This window comes from Myxine glutinosa, chromosome 9 (genome assembly GCF_964187855.1).
Source record: "Myxine glutinosa chromosome 9, kmMyxGlut1.1, whole genome shotgun sequence".
In the NCBI taxonomy this organism is placed as follows: Eukaryota; Metazoa; Chordata; class Myxini; order Myxiniformes; family Myxinidae; genus Myxine; species Myxine glutinosa.
This window is the reverse complement of record NC_136269.1, coordinates 85,518,115-85,534,223: the sequence shown is the minus strand read 5'-3', so window position 1 is coordinate 85,534,223 and position 16,109 is coordinate 85,518,115. Positions and strand designations below refer to the sequence as shown.

Below are 16,109 nucleotides of genomic sequence, written 5' to 3'. Positions count from 1 at the left end.
TTTTTGGGTAACAATTTAGTTAACAGATTTTCATATGTTTCCCTTACTATTGGGGGAAGTGCCGTCACAGAATAATCTGGGTAGCAGCAACGTCACAACAATGGCGCCACTTTTCTCACTGCACTAACCTTTTAAATGCTGAGAGTCATGGGGCCACAAACGATACGTAGCATGGTATTTCAAAAAGTTGTGGACGGATTATGACAAAACTTGGTGGATGAGTTGAGTAGGTGGCAATAACAAGCCAATTATATTTTGGTTGATGTCTAGCTGCAGATCCGGCCTATCAGTGGGATACAAAATGTAAACTGTTCAGCCTGGTAGAGATATGTACTCTAGTAGTGCCATTCTAGTATTCCCACTGTGATTATAGCTCCCAAAGGAAACTGCACATAAGCTTACATGGCCGACAGACATGGTGACACTATGAAAGAAAAATGTAAGACCTGGCACAAAACCTCTGGTTTCTGGTTGTGGGATCAGGTGATTAAACCCCTAAGTGCCCATGCTGTGTCGTGCCCATGCTGTGTCGTGCCCATGCTGTGCCGTGCCCATGCTGTGCCGTGCCCATGCTGTGCCGTGCCCATGCTGTGTCGTGTCCATGCTGTGTCGTGTCCATGCTGTGTCGTGCCCATGCTGTGTCGTGCCCATGCTGTGTCGTGCCCATGCTGTGTCGTGCCCATGCTGTGTCGTGCCCATGCTGTGTCGTGCCCATGCTGTGTCGTGCCCATGCTGTGTCGTGCCATATTTCCTCTGCAGCAATATAACTGATTTATCAATTAATACAAAACCCCTGATAAGCCGTCAATTGAACGGAAAAATAAAACCTTCCAATCTGTTGTGGACATGTGACCGGCATTTTCATCTGCACGACTAACAACGCCATCTTCATGAACACCATATTCGTCTGAATCGCTCATACAAGGCTCAAAACGATACGGCTCTACAATTCCCCCAAAATAGTTTCCATCACTAATTTTGTCTTCAATAGTTTCTTCAAATACCACTGATCAGTTTCAACACACTGAGAACCTTCAGAGTTGCTAATGACGGGGGAATCAGTGTCAGAATCCGAGCTCAAAATATACTGTTCTCTATGTACAGCCGCCATTTGGATGAAGGCGAGTTCATAGTGTGACCTCAATGGAAAAATCGAAAATCGACACTTTAGGGCTTTTTTTCAGCCCTTTGTGATTGGCAAAAAGAAAATCTCATCAAATGATTTCCAATGGTTTAAATTAAAAAAAAAATTCGTTTGGGTTCCCCTTTAAATGCATTTGCCAGTGTGATACAAAACGTTTCCTCTCTTAAAAAAACGGAAAAAACTTATCCTATCAAAACATAAAGACTCCCCTATCAATAGGATACAAAACGTAAACTGTTCAGCCTGGTGGAGGTATTCGCTCTGCCGAGTGCCGTTCTAGATGTACATATCTGTACTTTAGCAGCAAACTTTTGTTTATAAATTTTAATCTTTTTATTTATAAAAAATTTATAAACCAAACTGGTCAATGCTATTAAAATGGATTATTAATATTAAACAAACAATTTGCTAAATACCCCAAATTAGCAGGAGTTTGGCATGTCCAATTTTGAGGTGCAGCCAAACTTTCCATATGTCTCACCTTCGCCATCAACGTTTAAGGGCAGACGATGGCCGGTTTGATCATCGAGAGGATTCGCATCCCATGGTGTGTCACTTTCCTCAGAAACAGACATTTGTCCCTTGTCATCACATTTGTTTGTCACCTGCAGTGGCTGAAGCCAAAAATTTCGACTCAGCCAGGAAAGTGCGAAACGACAGCCTGAGAAGTACAAACATTATGAAAACATAAAGAAAGATTGGGAATGCAATTTTAATTGCAATAGTAACAATCTGGCGATTTCTTACAAACATCTGTTTCTGCAAATTCATATCTCAGTTGTAATGTGAAGTCAAAGTTAATAGTATGAAATAGATGTTTAGCATAATGAAAATTAAAGGCAATCATGTTTCTTGTTTATATAACATTATGTTCAAAGTAAAACGTGCAATTGAGAAATCCAAAACCTCCTACCATTGGGTCACTCACTATACCTTTTTTGGTATACATAGTTGAGGCTCGCGGGAGAGCCGGTACTTAAACACTGAACGAATCGGGACGCAATAGGACAAGAGGAACAGTAGAAAGAGGGTGGAAACACCAACAGCAGAGCCAAGACAGAGGGAGGCGGACAAACAATGGTTGTGGGAGGAATAGGGGGCAGGAGAGGATGAATGAGGTGGACAAGATGGATAAAGTAGGAACACTCAGGGGGAATACTGGAAATGTGGAAGGAGGAGGGATTGAGGTGGGGTGACAACGAGGGCAGAAAATATCATGGTTTTGGATTTGGGATGACGATGCATATACAGGGAACTCGTGGCAGAGAAAATGGATACGCCCTGCCGATAATTTGTCATCATGAATGTTCGCTTTGGTGGAATTTATGTCAAAATTATTTGCAAGAGTCTGTTTGGTGGTGTATTGGTATAGTATAGTAGTAGGAGAATGGGGGTTCTAAAACACACCTAATTTTACATGTAAGTGAATGGGGAAAATGCATTGGAACTTATGGACCTCCCACCGAAAAACCCCAAAACATCCGTCTATTTCTCCCTTTCCCATCTAAGCCATCAACAAAGGTTAAATCCTCAATAGACCCCATATTTTCTTTGAACTCATAAGGAGAGCCAACAAATAATTGTTTATGTTCTATTTTAGGGAATACCTTGATCTTCTTATTGAACTAATCACCATCGAGAATATTGATAAATAGTATGTTTGAACTTGGTTCTTGGTTTAAGTATCTCTGTTGGGCAAAGATGAAATGATAAACCTCTCTTATTGCTCGTCTGATTTCCTCCTGAGCCATATATTTTTTCATAAGCCCCGCCCACTTTTCTAAGCCCCACCCACTATTACATCATTTCCAGTTAAGCCTTGCCCAGGCTTGCCCAGGGAATTCTTACATAAAGGGTGGAAACACAGGCTAAATTTAAACAACTTCTTGCTTTTTTTGAGAATGGACTACAGTGCTGAGCTTGAGTGAGATGACTTTGCAATTCCTTGGACTCCTACCACCTGTGTGGAAATAAACCTTCAAATTGATGAACTGGATTCATTCAAACCTCTTATCAATGGAGGTAAGAGTTTCTTTTAATATTGACAGAGTTTGATTTATACATATAATAATGTTGTATTAAATTAATACATGGTTATTTTCTCTCACAGGAAATTGTATCTGAGATACAAAATGAAAATACTGCTTTTATCACAACTTGGGGTGAAATTATTGATTTGTTTGAAGACCTTTTGAACAACCATGACCCACAGAAGGGTCATGGAACCTCGATGACACATCCAAAGAGGTATACCTTGGAGACTCACTAAATTTGGGTAAAACATATTATGAGTTCTGCCTAGATGGTTTCAATACCTACCCTGGAGACTCACAAAATTTAATAAAATCAGGAAAAGAGTTTTGCCTTGGAGACTTTGAAAACTGGTTTCATTTTGGAGACTCTGCCTGTGGGGTCTATCTTGGAGACTCTTCCTATCTTGGAGACTCTGCTTATGGATTACACAAAGAATACCCTTTGGATCCGAAACCAATGAGCATTGTTCTTTGTTTGATGGTTCTTGATGAAAGGTAAGTTCAGTTGATTGGAAATAAATTAAATTATATACATGTTATTTAATTCAATATTAGAAAAGTAATATATTTATTTTACATATACATACTTGGCATTTAATATGGAATATTTTTTTTGTGGAGGTGAACTTACTTTTCAAGATGACTTAGAACCAAAAGTTCATTGGAATTATGTTGAAATTATTCTAGATTTTATTAATGTGACCTTTAAAAGAAACAAAAACCACATTTGACATTTCGAAGCAAATAAATTGATCCTTGAAAGTGATGTAAACTGATATCGAACTCAATTCACGGACGGTACTGTGTTAAACTTCTGTGCGTTTTCCAGAAGTATCTCTTTATTTTGCACATTAGCCAAAAATGTTTTTTAACAAAAACAAAAGTTAAATTACGACTGGGATTACGGACAGTAAAATTACAGTTCAGTACTTCGTGTAACCCCCACGAGCATTCAGGAGAGCACGTACATGTTGAGGCATGCTGTTCACGAGATTTGCCAAGGTTTGGACAGGAATCGCTTGCGATGCAGTTACAATAGCCTGCTGCAATTCACGCACAGGGGCAGGCTGCTGGTCCAAGTTGTCGATTTGACGCATTAAGTCTGCCCACAAGTTATCTATCGGATTCATATCCGGGGACATGGCAGGCCACTCCATATGCTCTACACCACGGTCAGCAAGAAAGTGTTGGATCATGCGAGCACGATGAGGCCGTGCATTGTCATCTTGGAAGACAAAGTTTCCTCGAAAGGCTGCACGAACAAATGGAAGCAATGTTTCTTCCAGAATGGCCCTGTGCTTGAACTGGTTCAGGTTTCCATTCAGAACAACCAGGTCAGTTGTGCCCCCTGCATGAAAAGCAGCCCAAACGGTCACCCCACCACCTCCAGCTTGGACTCTTGGCACTATACAATCTTCGTTGTAGGTTTCATGCACTTGTCTGCACACTCGGATGCGGCCATATTGACGATAGACCAGAAATCTAGACTTGTCACTGAAGATCACGTGATTCCAGTGTCCTGGCTGCCATCGACGGTGCTCTCTGGCCCACTGCAATCGGCGCTGGCGGTGTTGTCTGGTCAGACGTGGCTTTCTCAGGGGACGCCTGGCACGATAGCCTGCTTGAACCAGTCGTTGGTTGACTAGCCTTCTGGATACAGGCACATTTTTCAGTTGCTGCCACTCAGCCCTAAGCCAATTAGCTGACTTGGTACGGCAGCTGGTACGGCAGCTAACCGGTGCAGCTGGCGATCATCCCTCCTTGTGGTTCTGCGGGGACGTCCTGACCTCGGTATTGGAGTAGGGACACCCCTCTGAGCATTTAGTTGCAGGATCTTTGACACGTGATACCATACTGCCGAGCAAATAGCACGCTGTTTCATGCCGGAATTTCGTAAAGCCACCACTAAATGACAAACAGCATTGTCGAGTTGACGGACCATCTCCAGGGGAAGCGGCAATAACTTTTGTAGATGTGCAGCAGTTGTTTTCCCACTAATACAGAACGCAACAACCCTTATATACCCGATTGTGAAGCCAATCGTCAAATGTACCTGTCCGAGTGTCCGTACATTTTGTCACGCCACCTGTGATATAATCCTGTTATTGACTTCTTGCTGCGACAGACAATCAGTGACATGGTTCTTTTAACAAAGAAATCACCGAAGCATAAAAGAAACTCGCCAGATTGATATACCGAGTTCAGAAAGTAAATCCAAGTCAAGAAAAAATATATATTCCATATTAAATGCCAAGTCTGTATTTCAGCAATATCAAGAAAGTTCGAGGAAGAGAATGCTGGAAAATTCTTCCTCCCCATTTCTACTTCTTCAAACTTGAAAGCCTTGAAAGACACTTAATCCCAAAAAACATCCGTCTATTTCTCCCTTTCCCATCTAAGCCATTAACAAAGGTTAAATCCACAGAAACTTAATCCTAACAGGGTAGGTCATTACAATACAATATATTAATGAACTTAATGTTAAAGATTTGAACTTTCCAATTACTAGAGTAGCTCATGGTGGTTGAGTATGCACTTTATTGTACAGACCTAAACTCTTCAGGAATCCACTAATTGAAGGTCCAGGAACAATATTTGGTTGGTAACACATTTGCCACTGACGGCGAAATAGCTGAAATGGCCACACCCCTTTTTGGGCCACGCCCCCTTTTTTGCCGTGACTGTATCTACAGAACCGTTGGACCTAGGAGGTTGCCCGACCACTCAAAATTTGCGCAATGGCCACATTATGGGGGGTCAGTAATACATTTTCATATCCAAAAGTCAATGGTTTTTAAGATAATTGCCAAAAACCGATTTCAACATGTTACGAACTACAATATTATTCGTAATTGTTCCTGTTCCTGTTCCTATTGTTCAATTACTTGATTCCAAGTAATTACAAGTAAGACTTGAAGAAGTATTTCACCGAATGGAAAGAAACGGCCTGTAATGAGAATGTGAGGTACTGGAGCTTGTTTCTGGATGAGCTGTATCCTATCCTGAGAGATCTTACACACTCTATTCGGCAAGGCGATTGGCATCTTTTCGTTTCAGCTGTGCGGAGGTGCATGCCTTTGTTCTTCGGGTTTGGCCGGACAAACTATAGCAGATGGGGTACGCTGTTCCTTGAAGATTGCCTGGACCTACAAAGGAAGTTCCCGGGTATCTACAGATGCTTTACAGATGGTGGATGGGTGATGTACCACACTACCCGACAAGGCAGTGCAGTAGGATTTGACATGGCACTCGAGAAGTGTTACAATAAACCCGCCAAGGTTGCTGGAGGTATCATTGGGATGACCAGACAGAAAGAAGCAGTAGCCTTATGGAATCTCCTAAAGCATGAGAAAGATCTTCATGTGGCACAGCTGCTGGAATGGTGCAACTTGGGAGACAAAGATGACAGTGAGCTGAGCCTACACCATGAGTTCAATCCAAGTTCTACGAAGATTGGCCATGTTCGTGCAAAGGCCCTTCTGGGTTACATAAAATCCATCAACAATCCGTTCGACGCTGGAATCAGACTTCAGAACATCTCTACTGGAGCTGACATTCCCCAGGAGGTTGTCGACGGATTACTTGAATGCCTGGAAATTGGTGAGAAGAGTTATGAAGAGTTTGTTGAGACCAGATTTCAGGATAAGGAGAAGCACCTACATGATACAATCCCTACCAACCGCAAGACTGTTTTCGTGAAACGTACTTCTACTCCGTTCACAGCGAAGAAATCGATGGCGAAAAAGGATGCAGCGGAAACGGTTAGGTACATTGACTATGCTAGAGAAAGAGGGTACAGCATGCTAGAACTCCTGAAGTATGAATTGACCAGCACATCCCAGTTCCTCACCACTGAATGTAAAGATGGCATCAAATTGAAGAAGCCCGATAAAGCCTCCTTAGCCAGGGAACTTGTCAGTCGCCTTCCACAAGAGACGAGGAATGTAAAGAGTGACGCTCAGATGACAATAGTGGACTTCATGGCACTTGTGCGTAAACTACCGATGAAAAAGATGGGCCTTCACACATTCGGGGAATTGGCTGAGAGTCTTTCCAACAGGATTCTTGCTACAGGCTCCGTGTCCACAAGAATAGACATTATTTTTGATGTTTATCAAAAATCATCAATCAAGCAAATGGAACGGGCACAGCGAAGTTCCTCAGAACAAATCACAATCACCATTGGGTCTGACAATCAGAAACTCCCTGTCGATCTTGATATGTTCTGGAGCTCAATGTTGAACAAAGTTCGGTTGCAGGAGTATGTCTTCAAGTGGATGCTGCAGAATGTCGAGTCGGACAAGGAAATATTCTTTGGAGGAGTATATGGGGGTGAATGCAGGAAACTGTTAGCTGGCACTGAAACACAGATCGCAGAGCTCTCAAGCAACCAAGAAGAAGCCGACGACAGAATCATGTTCCATATTAATGATGGTGTTGTGAAACACGGGGTTCAATCAGTCTTGGTCGACTCGCCTGACACAGATGTCTTTGTCAACCTCATCTTCCACTTCAACACAACCTGGCAACTACAAAAGCTGTACGTGAAGCTTGGTAACCGGAAAACAAAGAAAACTGTACCAGTCCACATGTTGGTTGATCAACTGGACAACGGTTTGGTGTCGTGTCTCCCAGCCATTCATGCTCTCAGCGGTTGCGACAGTACCAGCAAGGTGGGTCCAAAGCTGTCTGGCCTGAAAGCATCCATCGATCTCTCCCTACTGGAAGGGTTTGGTGTAGAAGAACTGTCACCACAGATAACAAGCAATGCTGAAAAGTTCCTTGTGTCTGGATTAAAGAAGACCGACTGTTCCACTTTCGATGAATATCGATGGGAGCAGTACCACAACTCCAAGAAAGAACTGGACTTCAACCAGCTTGTGTGCTGTTCATCAACGCTACGAGAACACATAAAGCGAGCATTTCTTCAGTGTAAGATGTGGTTGCAAGCCCCAACTCCTGCCGTCACCAAACCAGATCCACTCCAGTATGGGTATGAAGCAACGGACGTTGGCATAACACCAGTGATACTGCCAGTATCGTGCAGGCCTGATGACCTGCCTCCTCCATGCAAATGCCCAAGAGCATGTATGAGTACCAAAACGTGCACTTGCAGAGACAGGAACATTAAATGTGTCACGTTTTGTGGCTGTAGTAAAGGCGAAAAGTGTAGAAATCCAAATAAGTAAATTCCAAAATAGGATGATGCAAAAGGTATAAGTGTCATATAATGTTGTGGCCTTGGTGGTATCATACAATTGTAGTTCGTAACATGTTGAAATCGGTTTTTGGCAATTATCTTAAAAACCATTGACTTTTGGATATGAAAATGTATTACTGACCCCCCATAATGTGGCCATTGCGCAAATTTTGAGTGGTCGGGCAACCTCCTAGGTCCAACGGTTCTGTAGATACAGTCACGGCAAAAAAGGGGGCGTGGCCCAAAAAGGGGTATGGCCATTTCAGCTATTTCGCCGTCAGTGGCAAATGTGTTACCAACCAAATATTGTTCCTGGACCTTCAATTAGTGGATTCCTGAAGAGTTTAGGTCTGTACAATAAAGTGCATACTCAACCACCATGAGCTACTAGAGTAAATGTCATTGACAGATATTCCAAAATTTGAGAAAAATAATCTATCTATTAATGTATATGGATTGAACCACCTGTAGAGGCCATTTTCCCCCGCAGAGCAGGGGTTGGCCTTTTTCGCGCACCTTGGTCCCCTTTTTGAAGCAATGTTTTATGGCCGGATGCCCTTCCTGCCGTCAACCCTGTTAGTCGCCTCTTGCGACAAACACGGAATTACCAGTGAACTGGTACTCAATTTGCCGACCTCGGAAGGATGACAGGCTGAGTCAACCCCCAGGCGTTAATTCAGCGATCGACCGGGATTCCAAACCCAGGATCCTAGGATCCCAAGCTGGCACCCTAACCGCTAAGCCAACACCAGGCTCTTTTATAGGACTGAGAAGGACTTTTATAAATTGATGAACAATGCTGTGTTTGGAAAGACAATGGAGAATGTCAGAAAAAGACAAAATATAAGACATGCTACATCTTGGAAGATCTAAACATCTACATCATCATCATCATCATCTTCATCTAAAATAATTAATAGACCCAGTTTTCAAAGAGTAGAGGTGTTTTCAGAGAGTTTTTGTGCTATCCATTTGAATGGATGAACCTATTTATATAGGAACATCAATTCTTGACTTATCCAAACTAGCAATGGGTTGGGCCCTATGGGCGGGGTTTCAATTGGGAGGCCCAAATGAAAAAGCTAAATATCAGAAATTGAAGGCTTTTTTTCTTTTAAACGATTTATATAAACATCCGTTAAATCTCGATCGGTGCAGCCGTTTGTGCGGCACCCGGGAAAATAACGTCATGCGGGAGCAAGTATCAGCAGGATGTGGCAGGGTGGGAGTCCACGTTTCTGATCCTCCTTCATGCCGAAGTAGCCCACCACTTCTCCAAGCATTCCGCTCTTCAGATCCGCCATGACAGATTTAAGCTTGATACTGAAGACGCGTGCAGTTAGTACTCCCGATGTTGTATGTACTCCCGTGTCCTCCAACAACCCGTGTCCTTATAAAAGGTCTTTGTCCGAGGTCACCGAGTTCGATCGGTGCAGCCGTTTGTGCGGCACCGGGAAAACAACATCGTCACAATGAGAACATCATCACAATGAACGTTATGTGAACGCGAATGTTAGCAACGGTACCCGCCCTACGGGCGGGGCTTCAATTGGGAAGCCCAAATGAAAAGGTAAAATATCAGAAATTGAAGGCTTTTTTTATTTTAAACGATTCATATAAACATCCGTTAAATCATATCACACGCAAATCATCAAAATCTAAACAGTATCTTACTATAATTCACCAAATGTCCCACAGTGATCGACACACTATGATCGTGATGATCGTGGTCATGAATCGTGATCGATAATCGTGTTCACAATCGCTATGTCGTATGTACTCCCGATACGTGTTTCCTTCAGTTGAAATGGGTTAGAAATCTCTCAAGCAGGGATTTAACCCGTGTCCTGATCGTGGCAGGTGCAGCTGTGCAGCGATCGGTGCAGCCATTTGTGCACGCACCCAGGAAAACAACATCGTCACAATGAGAACAATGAACGTCATGCGAACGCGAATGTTATGAGGGAGTCCAAACCTGAGAATGCTGGAGACTAAAGCTGAAATTGGGAAAACTAAATAGCCTATTTTACTCCTGGAGATCCCAGGATTATCCACCCAAAATATCTTTGCGATCGGTTCAGCAGTTTTTACGGTACTTTCGAACAGACAGACAGACATTTGGTGAATTATCGTAAGATTATTAATTAATTTAATTAATTACAATTATAAAATTATATCTTAATTATTAAATTATTCATGTATGATAATTGGAAGAGGAGATATGTGGATGATATTAATCTACAATACAGTGCATTCAGAAAGTATTCAGACCCCTTCACTTTTTCCCCATTTTGTTATGTTGCAGCCTTATGCTGAAATCGTTTAAATTCATTTTTTCCCTCATCAATCTACACTCAATACCCCATAATGACAAAGAGAAAACAGGATTTTAGAAAGTTTTGTAAATTTATTAAAAAGAAAAAACTGAAATATCACATTTACACAAGTATTCATACCCTTTGCTATGACACTTGAAATTTAGCTCAGGTGCCTCCCATTTCTCTTGATCATCTTTGAGATGTTTCTACACCTTGATTGGAGTCCACCTGTGGTAAATTCAATTGATTGGACATGATTTGGAAAGGCTCACACCTGTCTATATAAGGTCTCACAGCTGACAATGCATATCAGAGCAAAAACCAAGCCATGAAGTCGAAGGAACTGCCTGCAGAGCTCAGAGACAGGATTGTGTCGAGGAACAGATCTGGGGAAGCTTACAAAAAAGTTTCTGCTGCATTGAAGGTTCCCAAGAGCACAGTGGCCTCCATAATTCTTAAATGGAAGAAGTTTGGAACAACCAGGACTCTTCCTAGACCTGGCCGTCTGGCCAAACTGAGCAATTGGGGGAGAAGGGCCTTGGTAAGAGAGGTGACCAAGAACCCGATGGTCACTCTGGCTGAGCTGCAGAGATCCTGTGTGGAGATGGGAAAAACTTCCAGAAGGACAACCATCACTGCAACACTCCACCGAACTGGGCTTTATGGCAGAGTGGCCAGACGGAAGCCTCTCCTCAGTGAAAGACACATGAAAGCCCACAAAATCTTGTTTCTCACAGTCTGAGAGTCCTTTAGCTGCTTTTTTGCAAACTCCAAGCGGGCTTTCATGTTTTCATGTGTCAAGCAATTATAAATCAAATAACAAACTATTCTCTACAAAGAATAAAAAGGTTATTGGAAAGTTTAAAGATGAATTGGGTGGAAAGATAATGAGTGAATTTGTCGGATTGAGAGCAAAGGCCTATTGTGGTGAAATACGATGTAATGTCTCGTGCTTGAAGAGAAGGTTCGGTCGGAGAGCCGACCTTGAGAGAGCTTATATAAGTCCGGACTGTTCGGCACTCGATCTCGTGCCATTCTGTTGCCTTAGTGCCAAGGGACTAATGGGATTGACAGGTACGTAATTGCATGCTTGCGGGGGGGGGGGGGGGGGGGGTCTTGAAGGAGATTTTTGTTTTGATTGCTTCCTTTGTAGTGCTAATGATTGTGCTTTACTTTGTGTTGTAGGATGAGTGGAAATATAGTTCAATAAAACCTCATTACTTGAAAGAGGTCTGAGTATTGATTTACAACACTTATGCATCTATATAATAATAGCGTAAGGACTCGACTTTGTTATCCCTTTTACGCCGCACCCAGTGACCCGATGCACACGGCACTAATGGATTTACGATCTACGAACCGCACTCTTTGTTTATCACGTACAGCCATACTCGAAAAATCTGAATTAGCCGACGTTGGGGCCCAAAAGCATCCGATTAACTGCCGATACGACGCCATCGTATTGGCGTCTGCTGGGCGAAGGCGAAGCAAGCCGTCTGCTGATTGGACAGGCGAAGGCGAAAGCAAGCCGTCCACTGAGTGGACAATCCAGAGCATGCATTTGTGCCGGTGTCGGCGATCGTTGTTCATATATGCACTCTTCATTCTCATCTTTCTTCCTAACTCTTACTCGGACAAGCAAATCCCCTATGCCATCCATAATGGTACACTCTATCCATACACCACATCCTCCCTTCCGTGGATGTTCCACGGGTTTCGGCTAGAAAACATATATTGATAATAATATTGAAAAGAGCGATAAAAAAGTTAAAGGGAGCAAAGAAAAATGTAATCAAATAAACAATAAACTTTGAACATTATTACAACTGTTTAACCTTTAAGAAAGAGGAGTATAGACAAATGAATGCAATAAGAAGTTATAAACATAAATTATATACAGAGGAGGTAAATAAGAAGGTATTGGGGGCATTTGATGATAAGAGGTTCATTTTAGACAATGGAATTGATAGTCTGCCTTATGGATATAAGCATTAAGATAAGTGATAAGATAATATAAGTGTTAAGATAAACATAAGAGTTAAGATATACAGTCACGGGAAAAATTAAGTACACCCCATGTAAAGTTTTGACTTTTCCAACATATTTCAACATACAGCTATTTGATCTTCATTTCAACAATATCGATAGATAAAGGTGATATAATATAACAAATATCATGAAACGTTTACATTTTGTAGTCCATTGTATAATTTAAATAAACATATTTGGTCCAAATGCAAATTTCGCATGTGGAAAAAGTAAGTACACCCCCACATTTATCACTGCTTCAAATACCTAAAATTAGAATCAGGTGCACCAGCTCAGGTGCAAATGATTAGAACATCGTTAGAGAGGATCTTGGAGGAACCTGTCTTATTTAAACCTCAGACATTTAGTTTGGTTTGCTCTTTGTTGTTGAAGTGTGCGGCGTCACCATGCCTAGATCAAAAGAGCTCTCTGATGCCTTCAAAAAGAAGGTTATAGATGCCTACGAGTCTGGGAAGGGATTTAAAAAGATCTCCAAACAATTTGAAATCAATCATTCGACTGTCCAGAAGATAATCTACAAGTGGAGAAGATTCCAAACAACTGCCAACTTGTTCAGGCCAGGCCGCCCCAGCAAGTTCAGCCCGAGAGCAGACCGCAAGATGCTGAAAGAAGTGTCTAAGAACCCCAGAATGTCATCACGGGACCTACAGGTAGCTCTTGACACTGTTGATGTCAAAGTGCACGAGTCTACCATTAGAAAGAGGCTGCACAAATTTGATCTACATGGGAGGTGTGCCAGGAGGAAACCTTTGCTGTCCAGAAAGAACATCAGGGCAAGACTAAAGTTTGCCAATGAACACCAAGGAAAAGACCAGCACTTCTGGAACAATGTGCTCTGGACAGATGAGTCAAAGGTAGAGCTATTTGGCCACAGTACCAGAAGACATGTTTGGTGAAAACCAAAGACAGCATTTGACCACAAGAACCTGATAACAACTGTAAAGCATGGTGGTGGAAATATTAAGGTTTGGGGCAGCTTTGCTGCATCAGGGCCTGGGCAGCTTTGCTGCATCAGGGGGGCCTGGGCAGCTCACCATCATAGAATCCACTATGAATTCTTCATTGTACCAGAGGGTGCTTGAGGATAATGTGAGGCCATCTGTCGGAGAGTTGAAGCTCAACCGAAGGTGGACCTTGCACAACATGACAATGACCCTAAACATACCAGTAGATTGGCTGAAAAGAAAGAAATGGAGGGTTCTGGAATGGCCAAGTCAAAGCCCGGATCTAAATCCCATCGAGATGTTGTGGGGGGATTTGAAAAGAGCTGTGCATGCAAGAAACCCCTCAAACATCGCACAGCTGAAAGAATTCTGCATGGAGGAGTGGGCAAAAATTTCTCCCAGTCGATGTCAGAGACTGGTAGACAGTTATAAGAAACGCCTACTTGAGGTTGTTTCTGCCAAAGGGGGCAATACCACCTATTGGAGCCAAGGGTGTACTTACTTTTTCCACATGCGAAATTTGCATTTATGTTTCTTTAAATTATACAATGGACTACAAAATGTAAATGTTTCATGATATTTGTTATATTATATCACCTTTATCTATCAATATTGTTGAAATGAAGATCAAATGTTGATCAATATGTTGAAAAAGTCAAAACTTTACATGGGGTGTACTTACTTTTTCACGTGACTGTACATAAGTGTTAAGATATTTAAAAGATAAGTATAAGTGTTAAGATATACATAATAATTAATAAAAAGGAAATGGGGGGGTTTAACGGGCTATTGCCACCTTTTTTTTTTACTGGTATATAAATGATAGAACCAAGCAATAACCAAACCAAAGAGTGGAGAAAATCACAGCCTTGGTATTTAAATGGAAAGCATAACGAATGTGAAAAATATCAAATGTCTTATTGAAGAAATAACAGGGGTAGAAGTAGATAAAACAAATAAGCGGATAAATTTAAATATGAGTAAGTTAGAGGCTCCTACCAGAGGAGTCAACATCCTTAAATGGACAGAAAACTTTGATGGTTATCAAAAGTTCAATGGAAAAATAATTTACTACAATCTAAAAATGATATGTGGCTCAGGAGGAAATCAGAGCAATAAGAGAGGTTTATCATTTCATCTCTGCCCAACAGATATTTAAACCAAGAACCAAGTTCAAACATACTATTAATCAATATTCTGGATGGTGATGAGTTCAATAAGAAGATTAAGTTATTCCCTAAAATAGAACATAAACAATTATTTGTTTGCTCTCGATACGAGTTCAAAGAAAATATGGGGTCTATTGAGGATTTAACCCTTGTTAATGGCTTAGATGGGAAAGGGAGAAATAGACGGATGTTTTGGGGTTTTTCGGTGGGTGGTCCATAAGTTCCAACGCACTTTCCCCATTCACTTACATGTAAAATTAGGTATGTTTTAGGACCCCCATTCTCCTACAACTTACAGTGCAATGTTAACACTCATTCCTAAGATTAGATACGGAACAAATTGTTTGTTATAGATGACTGTGAAATGTTTGTTGAGGCAATAGTCAGGTTCACAATGTCAATAAATTATATTTCGTTCAAAATCATGGTAGATTAGCAAACCTATACATTTTTGGAAAGGTTATAGCATAAAGAAACTAAAAATCAATGTTTACATTTGGAGAGATACCTGTATGGCGGCCATTTTGGATTTTCAAAATGGCCACTGTAAAATACATATTTTGTTCTATTTCTGCCTCTAATTACCCTAAAAACTTTTTAAAATATACTAAACCTATATTTTCAGGGACAAGGAATCCAATGAAAGTATCAAATTAGTGCTATGGGAGTAGTGTAATAATGTTGCTTCTGGGACACCTCCGTTTAACATGGGAAATCCCTATCTAATGTCATTTACCCCCTTGTCTTTTTCAAAAATCATAAACACCTCTATTTCTCCCACCCTCATCTTTATGAACCTTTTGTCTGTAGTACCTATCCTTAATGTTGTTCATTAGACCACTCAAACACTACAAATATTTGTTTTCTCTTATAGACCTATCATCCTTCTTCTACATATCATCTGGCAGATTAATCTTTGACCCATTCACTTCCATATTAATTCTTTCCCTCCCTCATTGACCCTAAACACCTATATTTCTCTCACCCTTTTCTTTACGAACCTTCTAACCTTTTGACATGCTATCCTTATTCATTAGACCACTTAAACACCTGTGATCCTTCTGACCTTATGGACCTTTTAACCTTTTACTCTTAATATCATCTGGTGAATATAACCCACTCAAACAACGACCCTACAAATATTTGTTTATGCGTGGGAAATAATTTAATTCTCCTACAACTCTCCTCACCGTCTCATCCAACTCACCGGTATTTAAATTAATTCTCTTATTTGTTTTGTGAACTTTTTTAC

General features: G+C 41.3%; 1 protein-coding gene across 3 annotated transcripts in view; it reads right to left on the bottom strand.

Annotated features, from left to right (window-relative positions):
- The window catches only part of LOC137435267 (ribosomal biogenesis protein LAS1L), a 72,656-nt gene that overhangs the window by 13,219 nt on the left and 43,328 nt on the right, over window positions 1–16,109 (bottom strand). For 2 of the 3 annotated variants that reach the window (XM_068128888.2, XM_068128891.2), the window contains exon 6: window positions 1,626–1,805. The exons of the other annotated variant lie outside the window; for it this stretch is intronic. In XM_068128888.2, coding sequence (XP_067984989.2) covers window positions 1,626–1,805 — 180 coding nt within the window. The remainder of the gene's footprint in view (window positions 1–1,625; window positions 1,806–16,109) is intronic. 3 annotated transcript variants of the gene reach the window in all.